The 16,247-nt window shown below is 36.0% G+C and overlaps 3 protein-coding genes across 3 annotated transcripts; 2 read left to right on the top strand and 1 right to left on the bottom strand.

The window, feature by feature from the left end:
* LOC18610673 (endochitinase B) lies at positions 713–2,059 on the top strand. Its single transcript, XM_007046486.2, has 3 exons — positions 713–1,190; positions 1,278–1,428; positions 1,511–2,059. Exons 1-3 carry the CDS (start codon positions 776–778, stop codon positions 1,878–1,880), a joined length of 936 nt encoding a protein of 311 aa, XP_007046548.1. The 5' UTR covers positions 713–775; the 3' UTR covers positions 1,881–2,059.
* LOC18610674 (basic endochitinase) lies at positions 9,624–10,902 on the top strand. The gene is made up of 3 exons (XM_007046487.2): positions 9,624–9,987; positions 10,130–10,283; positions 10,386–10,902. The coding sequence occupies exons 1-3, from the start codon at positions 9,720–9,722 to the stop codon at positions 10,753–10,755; spliced, it is 792 nt and encodes a 263-aa protein (XP_007046549.2). The 5' UTR covers positions 9,624–9,719; the 3' UTR covers positions 10,756–10,902.
* On the bottom strand, positions 11,514–13,062 carry LOC18610675 (NAC domain-containing protein 35). The gene is made up of 3 exons (XM_007046488.2): positions 12,717–13,062; positions 12,270–12,538; positions 11,514–12,143 (listed from the first exon to the last, which is right to left on the bottom strand). The coding sequence occupies exons 1-3, from the start codon at positions 12,943–12,945 to the stop codon at positions 11,805–11,807; spliced, it is 837 nt and encodes a 278-aa protein (XP_007046550.2). The 5' UTR covers positions 12,946–13,062; the 3' UTR covers positions 11,514–11,804.

Consider the following 16,247-nt stretch of genomic DNA (forward strand, 5'->3'; position numbering starts at 1 on the left):
AAAAGAGTCACTATATGTACTACTATTTACTTGCAATTATTTTGTTGAATTTTCTTCTATATTAATAATATCTTAATCGATTGAAATAACGTTTACTTCTCTAAAATGGATGCCAACTTGATTAACAATTTTTAATCTAAAACAATATATGAACTAGATGATAGCTAAAACCAACTTTTAAGATAAGTTAGGTTCTTGCTTTTCAAAAAAAGGATAAGTTAGGTTCTTCTTAACCTAAGCATATTAATTTTTTGATTAATTTGGATGCGAGATTAACCAAATTAATTTATGCATAAGATCATAGCAAAGATTTTTGTTTGTTTGTTTGTTATTAATTTTGTTAGGATATCTTAAAAAAAAAAGCACTTTTTCACCTGATTTCGGTGACCCTTTTCCATGCATAAAGCGAAAATTTTAGTGGAGATGGAGGCCAAGATCCAATGTAACTGGAAGAAAACGAATTCTAACAGAACTTCCTACCATAAAACAAGGCAACAAACAGCTTCGCAACCCAGAAAGATCCAAGCTCTTGAAATCTTTCCATCACCGAGCATGAACATGTATTAATTAATAATAAAAACAATAAACACGTGACACTTGAAAGTGAGAGATGAGACGTGGAATTAGACAACAATTATTAGGATAAGGGTTCTACTATGTAAGCGTTAGCAGCCCTTTTTGAATAGAATAGTCAAAGGAAAACCGAGGACAGTAATCTATAAAAGGCTCCATTTTCAGTCCAGAACCCACACTGCCAAGACTTGAGATACAGAAAATGAAGTTGTATGCTCTTCTGACGGTGAGTACTCTAGCAATTTTCTTGCTAGGGGTTTCTGCACAACAGTGCGGAAGCCAAGCAGGAGGTGCTCTATGTGCGAATGGGCTGTGCTGCAGCCAGTTTGGGTGGTGTGGCAACACGCCTGAGTACTGTGGAACTGGCTGCCAGAGCCAGTGTGGTGGCCCAACCCCTAGTGGTGGCAATGATGTTAGCAGCATAATCACTCGATCTCTCTTTGATCAAATGCTTAAATATCGAAATGATGGAAGATGCCCCAGTAATGGGTTCTATACTTACGATGCTTTCATTACTGCTGCTCGATCTTTTGGTGGATTTGGCACAACCGGTGACCTTACTACCCGAAAGAGGGAACTCGCGGCTTTCTTCGGTCAAACCTCTCATGAAACAACAGGTTAGCAACAGCTCTTTGCTAAAGATTTATTGCTGTGAGGATTATTATATTAAATTAACTGAAATAGAGTAATTATTTCGAGTACAGGTGGATGGCCAACTGCACCAGATGGCCCGTATGCATGGGGATATTGCTTTATAAGGGAACAGTCCCCCCCTGGACCTTATTGTACTCCCGGCGCCTGGCCATGTGCCCCTGGTAGACAATATTTTGGCCGAGGACCCATCCAACTGACTCAGTAAGTTCCTCTGTCGTTAATCGGAATATGATTTGTCCAAATGAATCACTGTTGTTGACCCAAACTTCATGACTTTCCTCAGCAACTACAACTATGGGCCAGCTGGAAACGCCATTAGAGAAGACCTCATAAACAATCCTGACCTTGTAGCCACGGATGCAATCATATCCTTCAAGACAGCCATATGGTTCTGGATGACCCCGCAGGGAAACAAGCCATCAAGCCATAGAGTAATAATCGGGCAATGGACACCGTCTGCTGCGGACACGGCAGCAAACCGGCTCCCTGGCTATGGTGTCATCACAAACATAATCAACGGTGGCCTGGAGTGCGGTCGTGGTCCTGATAATAGGGTGGCTAGTAGGATTGGTTTCTACAGGAGGTACTGTGACTTATTGGGTGTAAGCTACGGAAACAACTTGGATTGCTATAACCAAAGGCCTTTTGGCTAAATCGACCCGGACGCTCCAAGAGAATAATGTACCAGTCTTTATTTAGCTGAAGAAAATAAAAAAATGGATAACCAATTTAGTGGGAAATCAATGTAATTTCTTTCTTTTGGCCTGTAATTTTACATATTTTGTAGGAGATTAATTTCTTCTCCAATAAAAAATTTTCATATTTTTCAAAATGTGTACTTAAATACTTGATTCAATTATTGATACATAATCCCTTATTTGAAAAACAGGATTCGAGTCTTTAATTACACATATTTAGTGAAAAATTTATAGTCCAATAAAAAGGAAAAATATATGTGGAGTGTCTGACAAATATATTTATAAATTTTTATGTATGTATGCATAGATAATTGGTATGTCTATAATTAGTCAGCCTGCTACAGTTGCCAACCTTTTTGGTGAACAAAATTATCATTGGAAAAATGTTTTCCTGAACCCTGGAGTTTGAATTCTTGTAAATTTCCATATTCTCTGTTTCAACTTCACAATTGAAGGTTTCTTATTTTGTATGGTTATTGCTTCCAACTTGTCCCTGATGTTATGAAACAACTACTAATTGAAAGATCATTGGATGAAGATAATTGGGTTTTTTGAAAAAGAAGAAGAAGAATGGATAACGCTCTCAACTTTAATGCCTTTCCCCCACTCCCCACCCATCACTGCATGGTGGCTGGCCGACCGTCGGACCCACCAAACCAACCCCCGTCGGTAACCTCATTTACCCCAAGGCTGCCGGCATCATCCCCAAACTTTACTGCAGAAAAAACCATTCAGCCGCCACTATCACATGGCTTCTGGCAAGCCATGTAGGCCAACCATCCGCCAACCTCTCCACGATTTCAAAAGAAATCTTTTTTAACCATCACTACAGGAGGAAAACCCCCGTGCATGATTCCCTAAATCGATACCATGATATATAAAGATTGGCTTTCCGCAACCTTTTTTGAAGATGAGATCCAGAGTTTAGCCAAGCCGTTTCAACATTCTCTTGTTGGGAAATTCACTCGGATGCCAAAGTTACAAGATATCCGTATGTCGTTTAAAGGGATTGGACTCTCAGGTGCATATGAGATTAAGTGGTTAGACTAAAAGCATGTTTTAATTAACATGTTCAATGAGCAAGATTTTAATCGGATTTGGGTCAGGCAAAACTGGTTTATTGCGAATCAAAAAATGATGGTTTTTAAATGGTCCCTGAAATTTGAAGCCGAGAAAGAGTCCTCTGTAGTCCCCGTTTGGATTTCGTTTCCAAACTTAAAGGCTCATTTGCATGAGAAATCAACATTATTATTGTTTGTTGGTAGGCCACTATTTATGGATGAGGCCACGGTCAATGGCTCTTCATCTAGCGTGACTCGTGTGTGCGTAGAATACAATTGCAGACGACCACTGGTAGATCAAGTGTGGATTGTTGTCCAGATTAGAGAAACTGGTGCTGTGATAAGAAGATATTCACAACGTGTGGAGTTTTCGAGGATGCCCCTATTATTGTAGTCACTGTTGCCATGTAGGTCACAGTGAATCAATTTGTTTGGTAATGGGGAATAAACAGGTAAAATCGGGAAAAAACAATGCACCACCATCGAGATAGTCCAAGCTGGCTGATAAGGGCACTAGGGTTCAGATTCCAGAATTGACTGCAGCATTGAATGATCAAAACCCAAGCAACAAGGAACCGATGGGCAAAAGAGACGAATGGAAATCAGTTGTTCTAGAGGAACCACCAAAACAGGGGAAAGAATGGCAGGTGGTGAGGCAACCGAGTAAAAGTGGAATGAAGAAATCCAAAAGGGCGAAAATCACTCCTAAGGAATCAAGAAACATGCAGGTGAGGTTCTAATACTTTTGCAGCGATCAAATCAATGGAGGAAGAAGGAAATATGCAAATTGTCAAACAAAGGCAAATAGAGAGGGTGAACAATGACTTGGTATTAACCAAAAAAAATTTTCAACCGCTTAATGGCCAGCACAACGATTCGAATGGTAATGACAATTCTAGCAGTGTTTGTCTAGCATTAAAGGTTAACGAAGCAATGGTACAGATGGGACAACCATCGACAACACCTAGTAAACAATTGGCTTCAATAAACACAAAGGAAAGATATAGTTCGAAGGCGGGTATTGAAAGTCCTAGTAGTATCCAAAATATGGGGGACCATGACTATAGTCAATGGGCGATCGAAAATGCCCAAAACGTTATGGTCAGGAAACAAAAGAAAAAAAAACCGAAAAAGCATGGTGAACAAGTGAAGGAATCGATTGTCAAGGGTGGTGAGAACCGATAGCATGTAATGACTCCACGTAATGATGATAATGACGAGATTAGGGCTCAGGAAGTCGTTACTGTTGACGTAGAAGTTGAAAGCAGCGATCAAAACAACCAAAGGATACAAATGGAACCAGTTGATGGTAATGAAGTTAACATCCAGTTTAAAGACAATAACCCAACAAGAGCATCCGTTGATCTAATGGTGTAAAAAGCAGTTGAAGTAGAGGTAGGGAACTCGGCAGATCAGAAAAATACAATGGCCACTAGTAAACAATTGTTTGATTTCTCCCATGCAACATCTGGTGATCATAGCTTGAAGGTACATCCTAAAGTTTCTTGGATAAGGAGTTATATTTCTCATTTTTCAGCTTCAAATACTGCCTCTGATGAAGAAGATGTCGTAGAGGAAAAAGATGGATTCTCAAAAGATTTCACCTCTGTAAGTCTATCTGTCTAAACATATCCATGATTAGCTCACTTATTTGGAATGTTAGGGGCGTAGCTGGTAAGGTAGTACAACGTAGATTAAAAAGATTGAAACAGATGCATAATATTAAGGTGCTGGCTATTTTAGAACCTATGGTTAAAGAGGACAGAATGGAGTTTTTTAGAAAAAAGCTTGCCTTTGAAAGAGTAGTCAGTAACTGCTCTCAAAAGATATGGCTTTTTCATTCCTATAAAGTATATTGCAAAGTTCTGGTAGACCATGTTCAATGCCTGCTTGTAAAAATTAATTTGCCTTGGTTTTCTAACTTGCTCTTTGTCACCATTGTATATGCAAAGTGCACTAGACTAGAACAAAAAGACCTATGGACTTGCCTTAGATCTTTGTCTTTAGACATGCAGGGCCCATAGTTAGCAAATGGAGATTTAATTCCATCTTGAGTAGAGATGAAAGTCTATGTGGTGCTGCCCCACATCATAGTTCCATGCAGGATTTTGCTAACACTTTGTTGGATTGTGGGTTGTTGGATGCTAGTTTCAAAGGTAACAGTTTTACTTGGACAAACAGCCGTATGCTACAAAGATTGGATAAGGTGTTGTACAATCGGGAATGGGCAGAGCTTTTCTCCTCCACTAAAGTTCAACATCTCATTCGAGATGGGTTCTACCACTGCCCGCTTCTTGTTAATTGTTCAATGACGCCTCAACGAGGCCCTTCGGCATTCTGTTTCCTTCATGCCTGGACAAAGCTTCATACCTTTATGTCCTTTGTTGAAAGGATATGGAAATTTCCTGTACAGGTAAAGGGGTTAAATGCCTTCTGGTATAAACAGCAAAGGTTAAAATTTAATTTAAAATGGTGTAACAAAGAGGCTTTTGGGGACATATTTGAAAACCTCTGGATGGCAGAAGCCCACACAACAAAAAAGGAGATTACTTTCCAGCAAGATCCATCACCAGAAAATAAAAAGGATTTGCATAGAGCCTATGCACAGCTTAATCATTATTTGAGCATGGAGGAATTTTTTTGGCAATAGAAATTTGGTGTTAAATGGCTTGTGGATGGGGAGAGAAACACCAAATTCTTTCATATGAGAATGCAAAAGAAGTGAATGGGGAGAGAAACACCAAATTCTTTCATATGAGAATGCAAAAAAAGTGAGTTAAAAATCACATCTTCAAGATTCAAAACAGTGATGAAGTCACCATTGAAGACCAACTTTCTATTCAAACCTCAGCTATTGAGTTCTTCTAGAATTTTTTAAATGCTAACCAAAGTGATTTATCTAGGTTTAACTGTTACCTAATTCCACAACTTATTTCTACTGCTGAAAACACATTTCTTTGTTCAGTTCCCACAGTGCAGGAAGTAAAGGAAGTCATGTTTAATATTGATAAAGACAGTGTAGCAGGACCTAATGGTTTTTCATTTCTATTCTATCAACACTGTTGGGAGATTATAGCAATAGATCTTTTTGAAATGGTACAAGATTTTTTCGATGGGTAGTTTCTTCCACAAAAAATTACCTCCACAACTTTAGTCTTACTGCCAAAAAAACAAGATGCTAAGTTATGGTCTAATTTTAGACCAATTAGTTTGTGTACTGTCTTAAATAAGACTAAACTGTTGGCTAACAAGTTATCCAAAATTCTTCCTAAATTATTTCTAATAACCAGAGTGGCTTTGTTAGTGACAGGATTATTGGTGACAATATTTTATTGGCCCCAGAGTTGATAGGCAAACTGGACTACAAACAAGAGGAGGTAATGTTGTTCTAAAGTTATATATGATGAAAGCTTATGACCGGTTGCATTGGGATTTTTTATACGTGATGATGGATAAATTTCGTTTTAATGGTCATTGGATTGATATGATTAGAAGGTGTATTTCCAACTACTGGTTCTCTCTACTAATTAATGGGCAATTTGTTAACTACTTCAAGTCAGAAAAGGGGTTAAGACAAGGGGACTCTATTTTGCCACTCTTGTTTATATTAGTTGCTAAATATTTATCACAAGGTCTCAACCATCTTTTTGCTCAATATAAATCACTTCATTATCATTCTGGTTGTAGTATGATTATTAGTCACCTTAGTTTTGCCGATTATGTGATGATTTTTAGCAATAGGAGTCGTTCAGTTTTGCAGAGGATTCTTGATTTTTTACAAAAATATGAACAAATTTCAAGACAGCAAGTGAACCATTAAAAAAGTTGTTTTATCACAGCTAATAATCTTGCAGCTTCGAGGAAACAGATTATTTCACAAACTATTGGATTTATGCACAAAACATTACCTATAACTTATTTAAATGCTCCACTGTACAAAGGTGGAAAGAAGGTACTCTTATTTGACTCACTTATTAATAAAATATGTGACCATATTTTAGGATGAAAAAACAAGATCCTCTCCTCTGGTGGCTGAATTACTTTACTTCGGAGTATTCTTTCTTCATTACCAATCTATCTCCTTCAAGTTTTTTACCCTCCAATGAGTGTGATTGAAAAAATAGAGACTTTCCAACAATTTTCTATGGGGAAGCTCTACAAAGTGTAAATGAATTAATTGGGCCAGTTGGCAAAAAATTCCTTTTTCATGCTCGGAAGGTGGGCTAGATATCAGAAACTTGAAGGATGTCTTTGAGGCCTTTTTAGCAAAACTATGGTGGCAGTTCCAAACATGTAACAGTATTTGGACACAATACTTGCAAGAAAAATATTGTATGGGCCGAATTCCTCATACTGTACCCAGTAAGTTGCATGATTCCCACGTCTGGAAAAGAATGGTTGACAGCAGAACCATTACTGAACAGAATGTCAGATGGTGGATTAGTAAGGGGGAGTTGTTTTTTTGGCAGGATTGTTGGATGGAAAATCAGCCTTTAATAAATCTATTCCCTTCATTTTATCATTCATTGTCCAAAGTTAATTCTTTTTAAAATGTAAATGAATGGGATATAGAGAAATTGAGAATGGTAGTTTCAGATGTTATTGCTGATAAAATTGTGAGGGTTCCTTTTGATAGATCAAGGGATGATACAGCTTATTGAGTCCTTACATCTAACGGTGAATTTACTACTACAAGTTCATGGGAACTAATTCGGCATTGATAACCTACCACTTGCTTGGAATCGCTTATTTGGCGCAAAAGCATACCATTGTCGATATCTTTCTTTATATGGAAAATGATAAACAACTGGATACCGGTTAATCTTCGGATGAACTCTAAAGGCATCCAGTTAGCCTCTAAATGCCTTTGCTGTAATGTAAAGGAATCATTGTTACATGTGGTTCAGGATCACCCAATGGCCAAACAAGTTTGGAATTATTTTGCAAAATTCTTTCAAATCTATATTATTAATCCTCTGAATATTATGCAAGTAATCTACTCATGGTACTACTCAGGCAACAATATTAGACAGGGTCATATCCATATATTATTACCTCTTTTTATTTGTTGGTTTCTATAGTCGAAAAGAAATAATGCAAAACATAGGAATTTTGGTATGTATCGTGAGAGAATAATATGGCATATCATGAAATTACTAAGATAGCTGCACCAAAGGAATCTTCTGAAACATTGGCAATGGAAAGGATATTCTCAAATAGCCAAATTCTGGGGTTTTGAATACCAAAAAATGCAGCTTTTGCCACCCCAAATTATTAGGTGGGTAAAACCATTGATAGGTGAATTTAAGTTGAACGTTGATGGTAGTTCCAAGAACAATTTTCAAAATGCAGTGTGCAAGGGAGTTGTTCGAGATCACACAGGTATGCTCATTTTTTGTTTTTCTGAAAATCTTGGTCCCACTCATTCTCTTAAGGCGAAAATATTGGCATTACATAGAGGTTTACTTTTATGCCAAGCTTACAATATTTCTAGAGTTTGGATCGAAATGGATGCTTTGGTAATCATTAACATGCTTCAGGATGATACAAAAGGTTCCCACAAAATCCGATATTTATTGGAATCTATAAGGAAATGTTTACAAAATATCTCCTATAGAATTTCACATATTTACAGGGAAGGTAACTAGGTTGCAGACTTCTTGTCGAATCAGGGTCATCAACATCAGAATCTTAAGGCATTTATGCAAGTTCAAGGTGAATTATGTGGTATTTTGAAATTAGATAAATTGAATTGACCTTATGTCCAGTTTGAATAAATGTAAAGGAATAGTACTCTTAATTTATTTTTGTTTCTTAGTATCATGTAAAAACGGGTATTTTTTTTTATTGTTGCATTCAGGACAATATGCACATAAAGTGTAACCATTAATAAGTATTAAAATTTCTATAATTCTTGTAACTCAGGAGTTACGACTCTATGCCCCCTTTCGTTACGTATGTTTATTCTCATTGTTAATAAAACTTTAACAAGGTAGCCAAGCTCTGCGGGAACTTCCAGGATAAAAAAAAAAAAAAAGAAAGATCATTGGATGATTGAAGATATTTAAATTTCTCTGCAATTCTGAAAATTGGATTTCGAGATTACTATCAGCAAAAAAAAATAAAGATGGAAAGAACAAGTATGAAACTCTTCAAGTTTTCAAAAGGTATATTCCCAAAAAATAAACCTTGAAAGTGATTTCATGGATACCATTCCTGTGAAGGCACCTTATTTTGTTCAAGTACTTACCTATCTGGCTAGGCTTTTGCTATTCACTTCTTGAGTTCGTAATCACACCGGGATAAGATTTGTTCTTTTTTTTTCCTGGCTGCCCACCTAGACATATTTCCTTCCGCAATCAACTCCACTTGTAAACACAGAAACGTATGAATTCTTGCAAAATGGGATTTTAACTAAATTATTCCAATTTGGTGGCATGTCAAGATAAGCTTGAACTAAGAAAATAGACTTTCCTTCTCTTATTAGAAAAAATCAAAACCGACCCTCCTTCGCCCTTTCTCGTTAGTCAACTAACAAGTTCTCAAGCAACTATCAATTTCCATTTTGTTATGATAAATGCCGCCATCGTCTCTAGAAGAAAACCATAAGGTTTGGGCAGATATCTCTCTACTGATCAGTCTATAAATACCGGCCTGGTTTTCACTGCGAATCCACAGCGCATACATAAAACACTTCAAATTTATACATAGCTAGCTAAGCAACAACAACAAAATGAGGTTTTTGACTCTCCTGGTCGCGTGCATTTTGGCCTCTTTGTCGAGGGCCTTGGCTGATATCACTCCGCTTATCAGCCGAGACCTGTTCAATGAGATGTTGAAGCATCGTAACGATGCAAACTGCCCTGGCAATGGTTTCTATACTTACGATGGTTTCATTGCCGCTGCCAACTCCTTTGGCGCTTTCGGTACCACTGGCGATGTTGATACTCGTAAAAGAGAGATTGCTGCCTTCTTGGCTCAAACTTCCCATGAAACCACAGGTTCATTCCATTTTTTCTAACCATGAAAATTTGTAACTTCTCTGTCTCTATAAAATTAGTCATGCATGCCTGGCTTAATGGTTCGTAGACATCATTTGTGTGGTTGGCAAAACTAGTTAGAGGGTTCATGATTGTTGTATAGGTGGGTGGGCAACTGCACCGGATGGTCCATACGCTTGGGGATATTGCTTTGTCCAGGAACAAGGCAACCCTGGAGACTACTGCGTTGCAAGTCAAGAATGGCCTTGTGTCCCTGGTAAAAAATATTTCGGCCGCGGCCCAATCCAGATTTCATAGTAAGTGGTGCATAAGAGTTCTGACCCGAAAAAAATTTTAACTCAATCTTAACTATGAAAAATATATTTTACACTCACGACCTTGACCTCGATTTTGAGCAGCAACTACAACTACGGTCCAGCAGGAAAAGCGATAAACGTCGATCTGCTGAACAACCCCGACGCCGTGGCAAGGGACCCCACCATTTCTTTCAAGACAGCTCTTTGGTTCTGGATGACCCCACAGTCACCAAAACCTTCATGTCACGATGTCATCACCGGACAGTGGAAGCCGTCCGCCCAGGACACTGCCGCCGGTCGGGTCCCTGGATATGGGGTCATCACAAACATCATCAACGGTGGCATCGAATGTGGAAAAGGCTCCAACTCTCAGGTTGAGGATCGCATCGGGTTCTACAAGAGATACTGTGACATACTGCAAGTGAGCTACGGAGACAACCTTGACTGCTACAATCAAAGGCCGTTTGCTTAGGCACTTTGGTTAATTATGAAAAATTCTCACATTATTAAAAAAAATCTGCTAGTGATCTAGACGTGTGTAGCTCACTGTGATATTTATCTTCTGAATAATTATCATATCAATAAATAAAACCAGCTCTTTCTAAGTTTGGTTGCTCATTATCTTTGTGACGTGGACGTAGGGATCGTAATGTACATTGCCAAGCTTATCCGTTCCAATTACATAAGAATCAGGTATTCTATAATTAAGTTCAAGTTTTCGGTAACAAAATTGTTCATTTTTATGTGGATGTGCTCTCTTTCTACAGAAGACCATACATCACTTTCATCATTAAGGACGGTACAATAAATATATGATCAGATTACTAGATTTTTTTCTTTCAAAAAAATGACTTCTTACATGACCAAGTCATAATTTAAACATAAAATTTAATATACTTAAATATTTGAGAGAGTATAAAAAAATGAGTTTAAAATTCTCTCCATTTAAAAGTGCATAAAATTAAGAAAATGAGTTCAAAATTTTCTTTGATATTTTAAATTTATCAGTGACGAAAATTTAAAAAATTATAAAAGTACAAACATTTCAAGTCAACAAACAATGATTTTCTTGCTATGCACATTGCCGGCCACTGCTAAATTTACCTAATGATAAGACTTGAAAGTTTAGCATATCGTATTTTTGGGGTTCGGCTTTTGAAAAAAATTGGTTTGAATTAATTTGAACTGCAAATATACATCCTAAACGCTTAATTTCAAACCAAACTGATATTTGAGTAAATTAAGAGTTTGAGTTTAGCTCTCCAGTTGTCTATATCATAAGTTTTTCGATACCAGGATCAAATTAGCAGGCTAATTAATTAAAACGAAATTACAACTGCACAAGAACTGGCTACACCTCCTAGCTAGCAATGCAAGCAGCGCAGCATCGAACACGATCGCCCTGCATGGATGATGCAAATTAAATTGCATGCATGCATTTAAGTTTGATTACATAAATTAACTACCCATATCTTTATTATAATATACTAGCCACGCTCATGCCTAATTCCAATTGTTTGTTCACCACATGGCATAAGAACTGGGACTTCTCAGCTGAGCCCACACTGATTCCGATGTCCAGTCCATGATGGGCTCTGCTACTGGCATGGATCCAACTCTCGTTAAGGCTTCAGAATTAGCGTCCTTCTGCAATTCCTTCTTTGCTGCTTCGAATAATTCCTCTCCCCTCTCTGCTCCAAAATCAAGGCCTTGGAGGGACAATGGCGCATCAAAGTTACTTTGAGAAGCACCGTTTGAGGGAAGGCTTTGATGAGATGTCCTGACAAGTTCTTCTGCCCTTTGCTCCAACACCCTCAATGATGTTGCCTTTCTGTAAATCTTGGCGAGTACTATATCCTCCTGAATTATTCACATGATATGCATGGTTATGTTTTAGCAAGTATACTACATTCACATATATATATATATATATATAAACAGATAATGAAACCTGTTGGCGATCAGATGCATATATACGTATAGTACCGTTGCAATGTTGGTGTTGGAGATGAGTCTGTACTCGTTCATGACCCAATCAGTTCTGCAGCCTTTCGGTGCTTTCCCTGTGTAGAAAACCAAAGTTTTTCTTAGGCCCACTATCTCTCGGGGCTCCTTGGGGCATCTGATGTGACGGTCAGACCCAGTTGCCTTCCAGTAGCCCGTCTTAGTTGTCCGGTTGGGCTTTCCTCCATGACCAGCCCTTCTTTCCCTGGGCACAAAGAAATACCACTCTCTCTCTCCTATCTCTGCCATACCTGCAGGGAGTCCTCCAACAAATTAACCAGCCTAAGTTAGAGGCCATGATGACAATGCTTAACAGAATATACATAGTTATATCCTCGCCATGCATGTTACAAAGTCGTTAACTAAATTACTACGTACCACAAAGAACACAACAGGGTGAAGACTGAAGAGAACAGAACTTAACATTACCTGGCAAATCCCAAGGGTTATGTTTATAAATGTTGAGAAAACCAATGATGCCGGAATGAAAAATTTTACCCATAGCGGTTCCCTTGAGGTAATAGTCGACAAGTTCTTCTTCGGTGGGATGAAAGCGAAATCCTGGTAATAATGCGAGCTCCGGAGTAACATTCTCCATATTAAAACTACTTACAAGAAACACTGAAGTCAAATAAAGACGGGTTTGCTTCTCTTGCATGGCTAACAGGGTTATATATGGGCGAATGATTTTCAGAAAGGAAGACCAAGGTCTTCCTATAATGTGGAAAAAATTTGATGAACATTATGATTCCAGCATGCAGTGGGTCTGACATGCCAGCCTGATGTTGATGGTAAACCCTGACCAGAGAAGTTTGTTTTCTTTGTCATATGTTACCTACACTTTCCAAGGACCTGTCACTGTCTGTAGGTTTCAAGATGGTTAAGTTGCTGGGAAAACATCTGAAACTTGACAACTTTATTTAGGAACTTGGAAGTGAGTAAGATGTGGACAACGCCTGGTCTTTAAATAATTACAAGGAATTCTCGGAGAAGGGGGGGCGGGCCTAGGATCCGAGAAGGTTACACGTTCCTAAATATGGATTTTACAAAAGAAATTTGTATTGCTTTTCTGAGGAAAAAGACAGCATAACTAGTGGAATAAAAATACTCTGCTTCCACTTCCTGTGACTTTTGGTGCTTCTTGTATAATTTTACGTATTCAGTTTTATATTATTAATTAAAAATTTACATTTTTAAATCCTAAATTTTAAATAATAATATAAAAAATTTAAAAAAAGCGTGATATAAAATTATGAAGAGATATCGAACAAAATATTACACAGAGATAGAAAATTTCCTACTCCTAAGTAGTGGGTCTAAATTTTTCAACAAAATCATTTTTTTAAAACATTTTTCACGTTATTTTATATTTCACACAACAAAAATTTTGCCTTAAAGTTTTTTTTTTCCTTGGGTAAGGAAAAGTTTGTCAAAATTGCTATATTAAAAATATAGTACATAATAATCATTTCAATTAAAAATTTTGATTAAAGAATTTTCTTCAAAAAAAATTCTAAATAACTTCAAGAAAATTATACTACATTCTCCTAATATAGTGCCCCTTTTTTTGGCAATAATAACGTGCCTTTATTTAAAAAACAAAAAAAAAAAGTGAATCCAGACAGAATGGTTAGAATCAATGTACATCGAAGGCACATGCTGTATGTTCCAGGAAAAGGCCAAATGTATATGTAAGACCAAATTAGGAGTCAATAAAGAAGTTTTTGAACTTTATTTGCCAATCCCATTTTTTTTATTATATTTTTGCAATGGCTTTTCTTTTTGACATGTCAATGCGAAATATAAAATCAAATTGCTAATTGAAACTGTTAATATATATATATATATATATATAACATTATTATGACCCTACTAAATGTAGAGAAAAATTAAATGAAAACAAAAGAAACCCTTTTCCCTCAATATTTAAAAAATATTATTTCAACTGATCTTTTGATTTTTCTTTTTGGATGAAAACTTTATCATTTGAAAATTAACGTAAGTATATGATTTTTCTCCTTACTTATCCCAGTGGAAAAGGACATGCACATATGGACTAGCAATACTTGGAGTATCATCATGATCATTCACATTCGGGTAGCTGAATGTGCAGTCTATTACTATGACCTTGTCTTTTTCTTCAGACAGGGTCTTTGTCTTTGTTTTTGTTTCTATTATTATCATTATATTTATTATTTGATTGATTTTGTCTTTTAGAGCTTTCTCATTTTCAATTTAGAACGTTAGATTTTGATAAAAAAAAAAAACTGAGAAATAGAAGAATTATTATTTTGAAAAATAGACTGATACATACAATACGCACATTATACCCATTTAATTAAAAACGTCTTAAAAGATAGAGTTTCAAATTTCCACGACTTCATTAATTTTGACTTTTTAGTTTGAAAATGAAAAATCATATAACGTTAATGACTTGAAAGGAGACGGAGAAATGATCAAACATCAAGCCTCAAAATTTGATTTTGAATTGATCTTCTCTGTTTTACTTATTTGAGAACGACTCAGCAAAGGACAGTTTGGTGCTAGCTAGGCGGGTCCTGTATAGGGGAGGCTATATTGGAAATAGATGTGGAACTTCGAAAAAGACTAAAAACAGTCCCACACACAAAGCAATAATTTTTGGATTTAAAACACACGATACACACACACACACACAAGCACACAAATCATGTTTTATTTACTTATATATTTGTTAGAAATTTCAACAAGTCAAGTCCACTTTTGTTCTGTTATTTTCGAACATTGTTAACCTCACTAGATTATGGCCTCTTTTTAGTTATTTTTTTTTTCTCTTTCTACTTCTCTTCTTCTTTTTTTTTTTCTTTTTTCTCTTCTTTTTTTTTCTCTTTTTTCTTAGCCCTCCACGTGGCTAAAGGAGGAAGCCCCTTTGGGGCTTTATAGACTTTTCTTCCAACTCGACTCACTGTGTCAAAATGGTTTTAAATAATTAATTTTAACATGTTTAATTAGTTACAGTTGTTTCATTATTATTAGTTTTAAATTTTAGTAACAGAATTATATGTTTTATTAATTAAAAATATTTTAATTTAAACAAGTTCTTTCATTAAAAACAAATTTAAACATGTTAACATCGTATTAATATTATTTAAATAAATTATCAATCATGTTGTGTTGTGTAATCTATTTAATAAATATGTCTATATACGCGGTTAAGTTTTAACATGTTTAATTAATGATATCATATTCATATTTATTTATATAATTATTAATATATTATATTTATATTAAAATCTGAAGACCAGTTTTCCTCAACAAGGAAATTGAATTGGATAAGTTCAACCAAGCTTCACCATCAATTGTCTTTTTTTTTTTTTTTTGAGAAAATCACTTGCCATTTTTATTTTCAAGAATTAACAAAAAAAAAGTAATTATTTTTTAAGAAAAATAAAAAATAAAAATCAATTAAACGAAATCTAAATTATTAATAAAAAATAATTTATTACAAAATCGTCAATTTTGGTTATGGTATCAGCTTCGAGTATATTTATTTATTTTTACTGCAGATTGGTTCATTGAACCTTTGTCTCGAGTAGGTCCAACCTTTTGGTCAAACTTTTAACAGTCCAGCGGGAATTTTCCCAGCCCACACTCTACGGCTACGCGCTGAGGCAGCTGTCCACCATCAATGTGGCCCAGTACAACATTATGGCCCACAAATTTATTGTTTCAATTATTTTGAGCTTTGATTTGATGGCTCATTTTCAGTCCAAAATGTGTTGTTTGAACAAAAGAAGAATCTTCTTATCTTGACAAAGAAATATTCCTTTGGTCTCTAAATGTATATTAAGGATGGAAACGGAAAGGTATCCATTTCTTTAGAGATACTTGATCTCGAATTTATTTAATAAAAAATAGTTTAATTTTTATTAATATTTAAATAAAATTATAAAATATTATTCAAAATCGAATCTTAATACT

This window comes from Theobroma cacao, chromosome 1 (genome assembly GCF_000208745.1).
Source record: "Theobroma cacao cultivar B97-61/B2 chromosome 1, Criollo_cocoa_genome_V2, whole genome shotgun sequence".
In the NCBI taxonomy this organism is placed as follows: Eukaryota; Viridiplantae; Streptophyta; class Magnoliopsida; order Malvales; family Malvaceae; genus Theobroma; species Theobroma cacao.

Excerpts from the sequence above, each read along its gene's own strand:
- LOC18610673 (XM_007046486.2), top strand. The coding sequence starts at position 776 with ATGAAGTTGTATGCTCTTCTGACGGTGAGTACTCTAGCAATTTTCTTG. Across the intron at positions 1,191-1,277 it reads AACCTCTCATGAAACAACAG|GTGGATGGCCAACTGCACCA; the intron begins GTTAGCAACAGC and ends TTTCGAGTACAG. Across the intron at positions 1,429-1,510 it reads GGACCCATCCAACTGACTCA|CAACTACAACTATGGGCCAG; the intron begins GTAAGTTCCTCT and ends GACTTTCCTCAG.
- LOC18610675 (XM_007046488.2), bottom strand. The coding sequence starts at position 12,945 with ATGCAAGAGAAGCAAACCCGTCTTTATTTGACTTCAGTGTTTCTTGTA. Across the intron at positions 12,539-12,716 it reads TAACCCTTGGGATTTGCCAG|GTATGGCAGAGATAGGAGAG; the intron begins GTAATGTTAAGT and ends GACTCCCTGCAG. Across the intron at positions 12,144-12,269 it reads CCAACACCAACATTGCAACG|GAGGATATAGTACTCGCCAA; the intron begins GTACTATACGTA and ends TGAATAATTCAG.
- LOC18610674 (XM_007046487.2), top strand. The coding sequence starts at position 9,720 with ATGAGGTTTTTGACTCTCCTGGTCGCGTGCATTTTGGCCTCTTTGTCG. Across the intron at positions 9,988-10,129 it reads AACTTCCCATGAAACCACAG|GTGGGTGGGCAACTGCACCG; the intron begins GTTCATTCCATT and ends ATTGTTGTATAG. Across the intron at positions 10,284-10,385 it reads GGCCCAATCCAGATTTCATA|CAACTACAACTACGGTCCAG; the intron begins GTAAGTGGTGCA and ends GATTTTGAGCAG.